The sequence below is a fragment of the Kryptolebias marmoratus genome, linkage group LG18, assembly GCF_001649575.2.
Source record: "Kryptolebias marmoratus isolate JLee-2015 linkage group LG18, ASM164957v2, whole genome shotgun sequence".
Lineage (NCBI taxonomy): Eukaryota > Metazoa > Chordata > Actinopteri > Cyprinodontiformes > Rivulidae > Kryptolebias > Kryptolebias marmoratus.
This window is the reverse complement of record NC_051447.1, coordinates 2,245,012-2,257,899: the sequence shown is the minus strand read 5'-3', so window position 1 is coordinate 2,257,899 and position 12,888 is coordinate 2,245,012. Positions and strand designations below refer to the sequence as shown.

The 12,888-nt window shown below is 43.3% G+C and overlaps 2 protein-coding genes across 3 annotated transcripts in view; one reads left to right on the top strand and one right to left on the bottom strand.

The window, feature by feature from the left end:
• Window positions 1-12,888, bottom strand: part of szt2 (SZT2 subunit of KICSTOR complex) — a 321,741-nt gene that overhangs the window by 234,536 nt on the left and 74,317 nt on the right. The gene's annotated exons all lie outside the window — the stretch shown is intronic.
• Window positions 6,517-12,888, top strand: part of prkd1 (protein kinase D1) — a 23,196-nt gene continuing 16,824 nt past the window's right edge. For both annotated transcript variants that reach the window (XR_005234405.1, XM_017435680.3), the window contains exons 1-2: window positions 6,517-6,639; window positions 11,716-11,854. Coding sequence is in view for 1 of the 2 variants with exons in the window: in XM_017435680.3 (XP_017291169.1) it covers window positions 6,553-6,639; window positions 11,716-11,854 (226 nt within the window). In the remaining variant the exon portion in view is untranslated. The remainder of the gene's footprint in view (window positions 6,640-11,715; window positions 11,855-12,888) is intronic.

Genomic DNA, 12,888 nt, shown 5'->3' with positions numbered 1-12,888 from the left:
TTTAATGTTAATATTTCCCGTGTTTAATGTTAATAGTTCCTGTGTTTGATGTTAATAGTTCCCGTGTTTGATGTTAATAGTTCCCGTGTTTAATGTTAATATTTCCCGTGTTTGATGTTAATAGTTCCCGTGTTTGATGTTAATAGTTCCCGTGTTTAATGTTAATAGTTCCCGTGTTTGATGTTATTAGTTTCCGTGTTTGATGTTAATATTTCCCGTGTTGGATGTTAATAATTCCAGCTTTTGATGTTAATAGTTCTCGTGTTTAATTATTTTAGTTCCTGTGAATAATGTTAATAGTTTCTATGTTTAATGTTAATTTTTCCTGTGTTTAATGTCAATCGTTTGTGTTTGATGTTAATAGTTCCCGTGTAGTTCTTGTAGTTTTGCTTCCCGTGGCGTCATCATTCACCTGCCCTCAGGTGTTTGGTCCTCGTCAGCCTGCCTCAACCATCTGCACCTGTCCCTCGTTAGTAATCACTCACCTGTGTCCACCTTCTGATCAGCCTCAGTCTTTATAATCTGTTCCTCACCTTCAGTCGTGTGATTTTTGTTTGCTGTCACAACATCTCTTTGTTTTGCTTTTCTTAATGAATCTTTGAGCTCCTTTTTTTCACCTACATTCTGGGTTCAGTGAAAATACCACCTGATAAAAAGTTAGAAAGCTGAATGTCTGGATAAAGGAATGATTAAGAAACACAAAGTATTCAGAAGCAGTTAGATTGGAAAAACAAAAATCAGCACAGACTCAGCATTCATCTAACTACTGTAAACTTTAAACCACTGATTATTTTAACTGGCTTACTCCAAGCTAAACATTTCAGGGGGACTTTAAAGACACATTTTTAGTAAATGTACATGTTAACATAAATGCTGTTTGTAGAATATCATTAAAGTAACAGCAGTGTGTTTCAGGAGGAATGAAGGGTTAAAATGGTCCTCCGAACACAGGAATGTGTTAAAACCCTCCTAATGGGAACCAGGATGACTTGAATCAAATCAAAGCTGCTCGGCTGGATTCAAGTCAACCTGACGGAGGACAGAATCACCTCCGTCTCATCTGAGGAAAGGAAAGATGTCGGCTGAGAGCTGCTGCACTGCGGCGCAGGCGCTCGTCAATATTTACATCAAACTCACGAGGAAAATGGCTCGCGTGGAGGAGCGGGCGCCATCGCCACCCCGATCCTCCCAGTAATGAGTGTTGGGATTGGAGCGCCCCTGGGTCGGAGCCGCAAATTGTGTTGTGCTGAAAGTTCAGAGCGAGCTGCTGTTTGTTGCCTGCAGGGGGAAAAAAAGACAAAGAAGCAGCTCAAACAAATGTAATTACACAGCATGGATTAAATAAAAACATTTCCTAAACATAATTAATTACACACGGGGAGAAATAACTCCACATCACAGGATCTATTTTTAATTTTCAGCACTAGGAACAGTTTGTGTCTGATTGGATCCAGAACCACACCGGAGACAAAAGTTGGGACTTTGTGTAAAATGTAAATAAAAACAGAAACAGGCTTCCATGTGAAGAAACTGTGTGATACTGAGAGCTGAAACTGAGCTGTTGAAGCTGAAACAAAGAGAGCAGAAGCTAAAAGCTAAAATGAACACGATGGCAGCAAACAACTAGAGCAAAAAGCAGCAAAATATGAGCTAAAATGAGTTAAATACTTGCAAAAAGGAGCAAAACATTAGTGCAAAGTAGTGAAACGTGAATTATGTCGTCATCTTTGCCTGTCAGCAAAATATCTCATGACCCAATATGCATCCATGCATTCCTTCATTTCAGACTGAATGAACTGATTCTACAGATTTCCTCTTAACTCGAGGCACCAGTCGTCCTCTGATGGCTTCATGTGCTGAAGTGTGTGTGTGTTTGTGTGTGTGAGATGGCTTCATGTGCTGAAGTGTGTGTGTGTGTGTGTGTGTGAGAGAGATGGCTTCATGTGCTGAAGTGTGTGAGTATCTGAGGAAGCAGTGTCAGTCGTGAGCGGAGGAGGGAGCTGTCACACCACATTAATGTTTATGAGCCGACTGTCGGCTTCGCTCGCAGGGAAACCTTCTGCACACATGTGTACGCAGAACCATGGAGATCCATGCAGATCCACACAGAACCATGCAGAACCTCAAACAGAACCACACACAGAAGTTCAGAATCTGAAGGATCTGATCCTGACACACCGCAGCAGCAGGATCTGCTGATCTGACATCAGATTCAGATGAAATCATTAAATCATCCATCCATCTTCTCTGAGGTCAGGTTGTGGACCTCACAGGTCCAGGAGGGAAATCCAGACCTTCTCCCCAGAGACCCTCTCCAGATCCTTCTGGAGGATCTCAAGGTGGAGCAGCTGGATGATGAAGCTCCTCACCTGATCTCTGAGGCCTAAGTGATTAGAAGACCTTCATGAAGGAGGACCACAGAAACAGGTTCTCCATCCTGGTCTAAAGACTGAGCTCCCAGGGGGTCGAGTCTAATTAAATAATTCAACCATTCACTCGTTTATTGACTTATTTATTTCCTTCTGTTAGCTGTCAGAGTTATCTCAGAGGATGGATGACTCTCAGCTACTACCACCCAACTTCAGCTCAACGTCTGTGAAAGTGACTGACAGTCGGCTCCTTTAAGACTGAGGTCTCGGTTCTGTGGACCGCTCCGTCTGGGTCGGGGTGAGGAGTCCACAGATCAGACTTTTACCTGCAGTTTATACTTTTAGCTGCTGTTTCTCTCCTTCAGCTTCTTCATCCAGCGCTCAGTCGTTACGTTTGAACAGAAACTGTCTGGTTAAATAAACCATAAAAAGGAAAACCAAGTCTTCCTGGTGTTTTACAGGACGAGTCTCAGCTCCTCGTGTGTGAGATCGGTTTCTGTTCTTTAGTGGAAAAACTGCCGTAAATGTGAAGTAATTAAGACAAACTGTAGGATGCGGGAGGTGTGACCTGTGACCCCCGCAGACTGACACGTTCCTCCAAACGCTGCCCCCTGACTACTGTTGTACCTCGCCGTGCGTCGGCCTCAAAACATTTGCACAACAAATTTCCTGGGAAGACACGGTGGCTTTTTAGCACTTTGTCACTTGTGCCGTTCCCCACAGTGATGGGAATAGCACCCACGGAGGGAGAGGGGGGGCTGCAAAACTGAAACAACGGGTGGTGGGTGTCAGATCTGTCACAATGAAGTGTGTTTGTCCCGATCGTTCGTGTGTGTGAACATGATGGTGTCAGTAACATGAAGTAATGTTTGTGTGTTTGAGTTGCAGAAACACTGATTGTACTGAGCATGCTCAGTGTGATGAGGCAGCTCTCTGATTGTTGCTCGCCTCCAAACGGGTCTCTGACTCCTCAACACAACCTGAACACACATCACAGCGAGCTGCTCAGCCGCCAGATGTGTGCCGTTACGTTTACTTCTGTTTCAGGTTACCATGGCAACGTCATTCACCGAAAACGACCTCAAAATACACACAAATCCTGTAAAAACTAAGGCTTTTTAAACTATCTCATGAAACATAAAGCATCTATTGGAGCTTCCTCTGTGAATAATCAGTAGTTTGGGTCAACTCGATTAAAGATGGCCGCCACAGCTAACTTGGCTTTAACTAAAATGAGGTGCTGTAGTAGCTGACGGTTTAAAATGGTCAGAGGTTTAGGACACAGACACAGAAGAACCATATCGTTTTTATTTAGTTAAATTGGCCAAGTGTTATTACTCTGCTGTGAAATATTTATTTGATAAGACAACATGTGTGGGGAATCTTCTGCTGTCTCTTTGTTGCTCATGAATCTGTTTACGTCCTCTGTGACTCATCTTCGCTCTGTTTTAGCAAACAACCCCATAAATAAGGAGGAAAACTACAGAATCTGCAGGGAGCTGAAGACTCACCGTGAATCACCCAGAGGCTCAGAGAAAAAGCACCATGTAGGAAGTGTGTCTGATCTCGGAGACTGGTGGATTTCTAATCCTTGCTTCGAGGCGCCCGTCTGAAAACTGAGTTAGAATATTTCCCTGTTTATTTTGACATGAAACCCAACTCCTGACTTTTCAAAGTGTGATGGGACTGAGAGCTTCTGTGATGGAGGTAATTTGGCTCCATGGGTTTGAAGTGTGGAAAGTGCCACACATTACCAGCCGGAGGAGAGCCTGGTTCAGCCGTCTCTGCAGAGATGATGCTCTGTGTGGTAGTAGCTGAGAGTCGTCCTCAACACAAACTCTGTGCTAACAGATTAAATGAGATATTTGTCATAGGAGGCAGGCGATATGCATTCCTTCAAGTAACGTTTCTTTCATTATATAACACATCACGCAACACGCTTTTTATTTTTTTAACATGCATTTGATAAAATGTTACCCAACAGAAGCTGAAGCATGAACCAAAGTGTCAATCATTTAATGTTCTGACCCAAAGAGAGGCTCGTTCGACTCAGAACCCGAACCAGAATCACATTCAAATGGGTCATCAGACACGCACACACAAGTAAACACATGCAACAGATGCTGCCATTCTGCCACCGTCCTTGGTAATAAATGGAAGTAAAAGGAGGCAAGGTTGAAGTGTAGGAGGGCTGATTGAAGTGTGTGTGTGTGTGTGTGTGTGTGTGTTTCCTAGCAACTAGCACCCCTCACTCTGTCTGCTGCGAGCCGGATGAGCAGCGCTGCTTGGCGGATGCAACAGGTGAATGGTTAAACATGCAGGAAAAGTGCAGAGGAGTCATTTAGCAGACGACTCAGCAGCTTCTGAGACACTCAGGAGTTCCTGTTTTTAGCTCATTTCTTCTGGAATCACACTCTAACACTTGGTAGTTAAGATTTTTACAATGGAGACGGAAATATTTAGCAATAAAACCATAATTTAAAGCCCTCTTCATTCCTGTCATGTGTCTATAAACGCCCACCTGCCATTAAAGCTGTCTGTTTACACTCACTGAGGGTCACATGGTTGACCTGCTGTATAATACTCTGACAAATTATATAATTTATACAAATTACCCAGATAACAAACACGAGGACGGGGTTTAGACCTAATGTGGTCCACATGCAGACCAGTGATAGGTCTGTAAATGATTTCATTTATGGAGTCTAAACTGAGCACCAGAGGACATAGCTGATAGTGTTATCAGGTAGTTGCTGGAGTCAGTAAACAGTGAGTGAAGATCAGCAGACTCAGAGGACGGATCATAGACTCAGTATCTCCAGAACTGGATGGTCTGATAGGGGTCACATAGAGGGTTTGCATGAAGCCGGGGGCTGGGATCATGGGACTCGGCATGCAGGGCGTATGTTACAGATGTTAGTGGGCTGATGTTGGAGCCAGTGAGGGCCCCCACACATCCTGAAGGTTCTGATCCACCAAGACACCAAGGGAGGATTGTCTTATTGTGCACCAGGAAGTACAGAAGACACAGGTCATTGTGTAGCATGTCTGCAGGACCGGTACCAGCTGGACTGAAGGTCCACTGTCCCACGTGTAGGCCGTCATTAACACCGGAGCAGAGACCGTCATGGGGACAGTATGGTGACCCTGAGAGGAGAGGACCAGTCCTCCTGAGGATGTGGACACACACAGTGTTCCTCCTGGCATCATGGTGGGGGGCCATAAGGTCCGACTTCAGGTCACCTCCGGTACTGATGCGGGGCGGCTTGGCCCAGTGGAAGGGTGGTTGTCTTTCAGTCGATCGAGGGTTTGATGTCCTGCAGTGTCCCTGGACACTGGAACCCTCTCTGCCCTGATAAGTTTATTGATATACGAGTAAAAGTATATTTTTAAGTCTGTGAAGCATAAAACAGAGATCTCTGTATGAACGGGTGAATGAGAACCACAGTAAAACCGTAGAGGTGGTAGAAGTGGGGTCCAGCAGAGGTTTGGTCCCTGAACCTCCCACATATCTGATATCATTTCATAAAGTAAATCTATTAAACGCAGTAATTTGGATCCGCTCTGGGTTGGCAGCAAAGGTCAGCTTCCTCAGAATAAAAAGGCATAAATAAAGGTGGAAAGTGAACTCTTCCTCTCCATCCATCAGCTCAGGAGACCCCTTCCTCCTCCTCCTCCTCCTCCTCCTCTCAGCCACCGTTGACGTCCGTGACTCTGTCCCCTCTCCTCCCCCCTCCGCTGGTCTCCAGGCAGTTTTCTGCTCCAGTCTTTGAGTCTCTTCTCCTCCGTTTCTGCTGCAAACGTCCCGTTTTCCTGCCGGTTTGTTTCCTTTTTCTTCATGAATTCTCGTTTTTCTGACGCTCCGAGGAGTTCCGTGCGTCAGAGCATCCCGCGGCTCTGCGCGGTCTGATCCGCTCCTCCTGCTGCTCCTCCTGCTCCTCCTGCTCCTCCTGCTGCTCCTCCGGGACCAGACTTCCAGCTCAACGACTTGTTGGGATCCTCCGGGACTCTGGAAAAACTTGGAAAGCTCCAGGGAGACATGAGCGCTCCTCCGCTGATCCGCGCTCCCAGCCCGCTCCCCTTCTTAGGGGGGTCCAACAGCCCCAACACCGAGGGGGGAGGAGGAGGAGGTGGGGGAGGAGGAGGCGGAGGGGGAGTGATCTCCTTCCAGATCCAGATCGGGATGAGCCGGGAGCCGGTTCTGCTGGACGCGGCGGAGCTCAGCCTGGGTCAGGTCCGGGAGGTGGCGTGCTCCATCATCAACCAGAAGGTAACCCAGAGTCCAGATCCTCAGGAGATCCCCCACAGGTGTCCTAACAGGGACAGGCTAGACCTGGTCCCAGATCAGGATCCTGGGTCAGAGCAGCCACGATCCTCCAAACAGTAAGGGTGGTGTTTACATGTGGAGCACAGAACCAGGAGAAACCAATCAGAACCAGGATAAACTAAACCAGTCAGAACCAGGATAAATTAAACCAGTCAGAACCAGGATAAATTAAACCAGTCAGAACCAGGATAAACTAAACCAGTCAGAACCAGGATAAATTAAACCAGTCAGAACCAGGATAAACTAAACCAGTCAGAACCAGGATAAATTAAACCAGGATAAATTAATTCAGAACCAGGAGAAACTAAACCTGGACAAACTGGTCAGAACCAGGACAAACTGGACCAGGACAAACCAGACCTTTCCTCGAAGCCTCTGAGTCATCCTTTATAAAAAGTGAAAGCTGGACTGAAAAAGGTGTCGGTTCTCAGATGAAGCTGAATAAATAAATAAAAAACAACCTTCATCCTGACAAACTGGGGCCTCTGTGTAAAATGTAAACTAAACAATTTTACAACTTAAATAAAAGTTAATACTGAATCTAATGTCAGCAACACGTCTGTGAGAAGTTGTTCCAGGAGCAACATCTGGCTGCAGAGTCAGAAACATCTGGAGGAGCTTTAATTCAGTTAATTCTCAGAGATCAGACGAGTTTTTAGAGGCTGAAGATGGGCCGAGGTTCACCAGCTGACAGGAAGTGTCTGACAACAGAGGAGCACTTTCACAATAAAGTTCCTGAATCTCCATCTCCAGATCATAAAACCATCTGAGGTCAAAGGTCAAGGCTGGTTCTGGTTCTGTTCTGTAAACACAGTTCACAGATGCTGCTTAAAGCTCTATCAGGCAAAGAAGAAGCCAGATGTGAACAGATGTGAGACTGTTCTGAGGTCAGCCTGCCTCTCTGATGGTATGGGGGTGCATTAGTCCAGGTTCCAGGACTGTTGGACAGACAGAATGGGACAACCTCAGGTCCAGATGTTTACAGATGCTGCACAGAGGAGAACATCTGGAACAGCTGTAGAGAGACGTGTTGCTGCCATAAAGTTAAAAATTATCTGATTTTTTTCCTAAAAATGGTAGAATTTCTTAGTTTAAACATCTGATATTTTGTTTTATTGTAAATAAAAGATGGATTTAGGGGATTTGCAAATAATTTTATTGTTTTTATTTACATTTTACACAACTTCTCAACTTTTTCAGAATTGGGAATGTCAACAAATAAACAAATTATATAATAATTTAATTAATTAAAGGCTAGCATTTTGTAAAAGGAATGCATGTCGCCCGTCATTTTCATGCCAGATCATTTTACGCTGAGAAGGGACGGAGTTTTTAAGTGACACGCAGGAGCTCATGTGAGATCCATGAAGATGTTAACGCTCAGCACATGTGGTGGAGATGATTCTCAGCTACTACCACACCAACTGTCAGCTCAGTAAGTTCAGTTATCGCCCTTTTTGAGTTTGCTCAGGTTGATTAGCTGGAATGATTTCAAAGGTCAATCAGTCATAGATTCAATTCAATGATTTCTTTATGAGATAAATCACTAAAACTACAGACTCACAAACATAAAAACATTATCACACATTGTCTTCAGCGGCGGGTGATAAGAACCACCCTACAGAATAAAAACTGTTTGGTTTAAAGGTAAGAGAATCTAAGAGTCTGAAGCCCTCTGAGCTCCGTCTCCCAGATGTTTTAAGGGTTCCTGTTGAGGCTCTGAGACATTTGGACCAACACTGGACTCTGTGGGACGACATGAGAGGAGACGATAACGAGTTTTAACTCATTGAGTAAAAATCAAACCAATCAACAAACAGCCTTAATGACCAAGAGTGGGTTTCTTAAAGAAAGGCACCGGAGCAGGAACTCTTTGTTTTTAAATGTGTTGCTTCAACTTCTTGTTCTGCTGCTGAAGTGAATCAGCTAAAACCGTCCAAACGGCTCAGATTTGTCACGTGAATCAGCTAAAATGGCTCAGATTTCTTCTGGAGTTCAGCTGCTGAATTAATCTCAGAATCATTTAATTCTGGTAACAAATTTATTCAGATTCTGACTTGTTTGTGTTTTTAGTTTTGATCCTCACAAAGTGAAGATGAACATTTCCCAAACAAAAGGTGCTAAATGGAAACATTTTCCTTCTTCCTGCGGTTAATCAAACTGATCATTTATTTAACTTTTCTTTTTACAGAGATAACAGTTTTGTTCTGGAAACAGGACTTCTAGCCAGAGGCTAATTTGCAGCTGTGGTCTCTTGTTCGACTGTCAAACAAAACAGCTAAACTTCAGATCAAAGATGAAGCTTTTTATTAGTCTTAATACTAACCAGAGAGGATTTCAGTGAAATGTGTGAGTTTTTAAAGCTAAAAGAAGCTAAAAGTAAAAAGGTGAAAAAGCTAAAAGCCCAGAGTAGCAAAATGTGAGCTAAAATTAGCAAAAGGCTAGCTAAAAGCTAACAGCAGAAGAAGTGAGAAGCAGATTCAAAAATATTTGTAAATGAAGTTATTTAAGCTGATTTAAGTTATAAATAATAATATTTAAAACTATGACTGCAGCTTGTTTATATTATATAACAGTTATAGTAAAAGTCCATCAGTACTGTGTTAGCGTGTTTAGATGACTCTCAGCTACTACCACCCCCAGTTTTAGCTCCTTATCTGTAAAATCTACTGGATTATAGAAATGTCTGTTGGATGTTGGCCACCTGGAATCAAGTCGACCCTGACAGATAAACATTAAATCATAACTTCGAGCTTCATTAATATCCATTCAGTGGTTTATGAGATATTTTGCTAACAGGCACAGTCGCACCTCTGCCCCTCAGTAACAGTAATAATGGCACTGTGTGTATCTGTCAGTAGCACTTTCTCTTTGTTGCCTGGCAACTGATGATGATTGGAGCTGTGAAGTGTCCTTCTGAGGGCCATTATTAGAGCGCGCACACACACACACACACACACACACACCTCTGAATGAAGCTGAAAAGATGAACAGATTTGTGTGTTTTCTGTCCTTTCACCTCTATTCATCCCTTTTTATTCAGTTTTCCTTTCATCTTCTTTCTGACTCTCTCTCTCCTGCTAAATATCTTATTTTCTGTGGATTTATTCTGTTCAGACTTTTATGTGTTTTTAAAATAGTGCCAGACTAAAGAAATCACAGGATTCTGTTGCTGTTTATCAAAGGAAAACATGAAATCCGTCTCCTGTTTCTCCAGCAGAGACAGCATTCACACACTTCTCTACCTTCAGTGTTTATTAGAAATTCTTCACACGTCTTGAATTAATTTTGTCATAATGTTTCTAACTGATAATAAAATAGATTTTATTTGTAAAATTTCAAAAAAGGCTGGAGATTTACAATCAAGGGGATAAACAAAGTTCATTTAGTTCAGTTTTTATGTGTCAGGAAATGAAAACTGATCAGGTTTTTACCAGGTTCTAACCCGAGTGAATAAACGGTCCATCGGTTCTACTGTAGGTTCTCCAGTGTTTCTCAGTCTCTGATTGAACCAAAAACCTGATTAAAGACACGTCCTGAGTGGACGAGACCCAGATCAGTCTGTCCACCTCCTGCTCCGTCCTGCCATGACGTCCAGAAACCCGGGGCAGAGACTCACCCCGAACCCTGGCCTCGGACTCAGAGGACCTGAAGACCCAACAGAACCCCATCATCTGCAACCAGCAGAAACCAGAACCCGTCCTCTGTTCCTCTGTCCAGGAAGACCAGGACCACCAGGATGATCTTAGTCTGAAGGAGGCAGGTGATATGCATTCCTTCAAGGAATACCAGGCCTTTAAATTAATGGATGGATGAACTTAAAGAGTTTCATTCTTTTTATCAGCAACAGACAAAAATACATTTAAAATAAAAATGATCACAAAGATGGAGCAAGAAATGGATCAACAACTACAAAAAGATTAACATATAAATGTACAAATATGAATTAAATGGGCTTAAAACTGGCAGCAAGAATTATTATAGTTGTTGTGTTAAGTTTTACTGATCAGAACAATAATTTTTAAACCAAACTTAAATGAACACTGAACGTACAGTAAAGTAACTTACAGTAAAATACAGTTACATACAGTAAAGTACAGTAATTTATAGTAAGTATCATACAGTTCTTCAGGACAGAAACAGTAATTTTTATTTTCTTTGCATTTTTGACGCCACACAGAAATGTTTTGTTTATTCCTTTCAGATAAAACCTCACATTTGTACTAACTGACACTTTCAGCTGAAACTTTATCTTTGCGTTTTCTTTAAAACGTTGTATTTTCTCCTGACCTGCTCTCCACATGTGGTTCTGTACGTCCAGCACACACAGTCTTGAGTCTAATATAAAGCGATGGGGAACATGGAGACGATTCAGCCTTGGGTTTTTTTTTTGTCTCCATGACAACAAAAGCAGTGCGGCTGCCATGGCGACCACACATAAAGAAGTATGTATGAAGTGTGTCACTGAGGAGCTGAATCAGGAGGCAGGTGAAGGGCGCTCACTGTTTCTTCTCTCATCTTTTACAGAAACATGAAAGATATTTAGGTTTTATTTTCTGGTCGCAGATTTCTGACACGTCTGCAGAGCGTGAGCGTGTTGAGGATGCTGCATGTAGCAGAAATGTAAAACATTTTAAACATGAGATGGATGTTAAAACATCTCTTCACAGGTTTTGATTTCAGCTCAAACTTTATTTATCCTGAAACAGATAAAAGTTTTAGTTTTTAATGGATCTGTTTTTGTCTCTTTATGTCTTCACGTGTTCGTTTTTTTGTCTTCTAGGGTTTTATTTTTGTTTTTATCTCCTGCTCCTTGCATCTTATTTTCTCCTTTAAATATTTGAACCAACATAAGTTCAGATTTTATTTAACTCACTTTCAGCTCTGAGCGTTCAAACTGCATTTTACTTTAAAAATCAATAAAACCTTTTGAAAGTGAGGAAACTGTTGCCCCATCTTGTTTATCTGTTTGTTTGTGTCCAGCCTCTGTTGGGTTAAAACTCCGCTGTCCTCCTTCAGATCCCGGAGTGTGGATTCTACGGGATGCAGGAGAAGATCCTCCTGTTTCGTCACGACCAGGCGCTGGACAACATGCTGCAGCTGCTGCGCTCCGCCTCGCAGATCCAGGACGGAGACCTGGTGGAGGCCATCCTGTCAGGTGTGGAAACCACAATCCTGACTTCCTCCTGCTCCTGTCCGATGGGTGGTGGTCATGGACCGAACCTCAGAGAGCATGGGGCCTAAAAAGTCCATAAATCAAACAGGAAGAAGGTGGCTGTGATCAGGCTGAGCAAACCTTCTGCATGTTGTTGACTGTTTTGCCGGAGCAGATTGGTAAAAAATGTTCTGATTTGCAGCGTTAACACTTCTCTGAGCCTGAGATCCCCCCGGTGTCCAGATGTTTGGATGGTTGATCTCAGTCTGGCTGTTTTCCAGCAGAGGACTCAGGTGTTCGCACGCAGCGGTGCTAACAGGCTGACAGCTGCTGCTTCCTAATGTCCTGCCTCTCCGTCACATCAGAACGAGTGTGAGAGAGAGAACATTTGCATCTTGTTTGTCTGCCTTCGGCTGCTTGTTTTAATTAATCTTTCAGCATTTGTGTCTTTGTGTGCAGCTTTACAAACAGATATTGTTGTCCAAACTGCGGAATGATAGAGGATGTTGGAGTCAAACGTGTCATCCTGAAAGAATTCAGCTTCACTTTTCCCACAGTTCGATTACAGACTTTTTCCAAAATGGATTAAATCAATTTTCCCTCAAAATTCTACAAACAAAAGCTGTAATGACAGAGTGAAAAAGGTTTGTTTGAAATTTAGCACATTTATTGAAACTGAAGCCTAAAACCAGCCGTCAGGGTTAACGATGTTTCTACAACCTGACTGGAGGAGTTCAGGGGATTTGGAAAGAAACACTCCTGTTTATAGAAGGTCCCATGGAAGACGGGGGACATTGACTTAAACTAGGACAGGAAGTCCAAGGAAGGCAGGACAGAGACAGGACGGACCTGAGGAAGGGTCCAGAAAAACTGAAGGTCCCAATGAGCCTGGTGATCCAGATCATCTGGACATGGGAGGAGTTTGGATCCAGGAGCAGTGGAGGTAGAAGGACCTCAGTCAGGGAGGTGTCCAGGAACCTGATGGTCTCTGAGGAGAGAGGAGAACCTGATGGTCTCTGAGGAGAGAGGAGAACCTG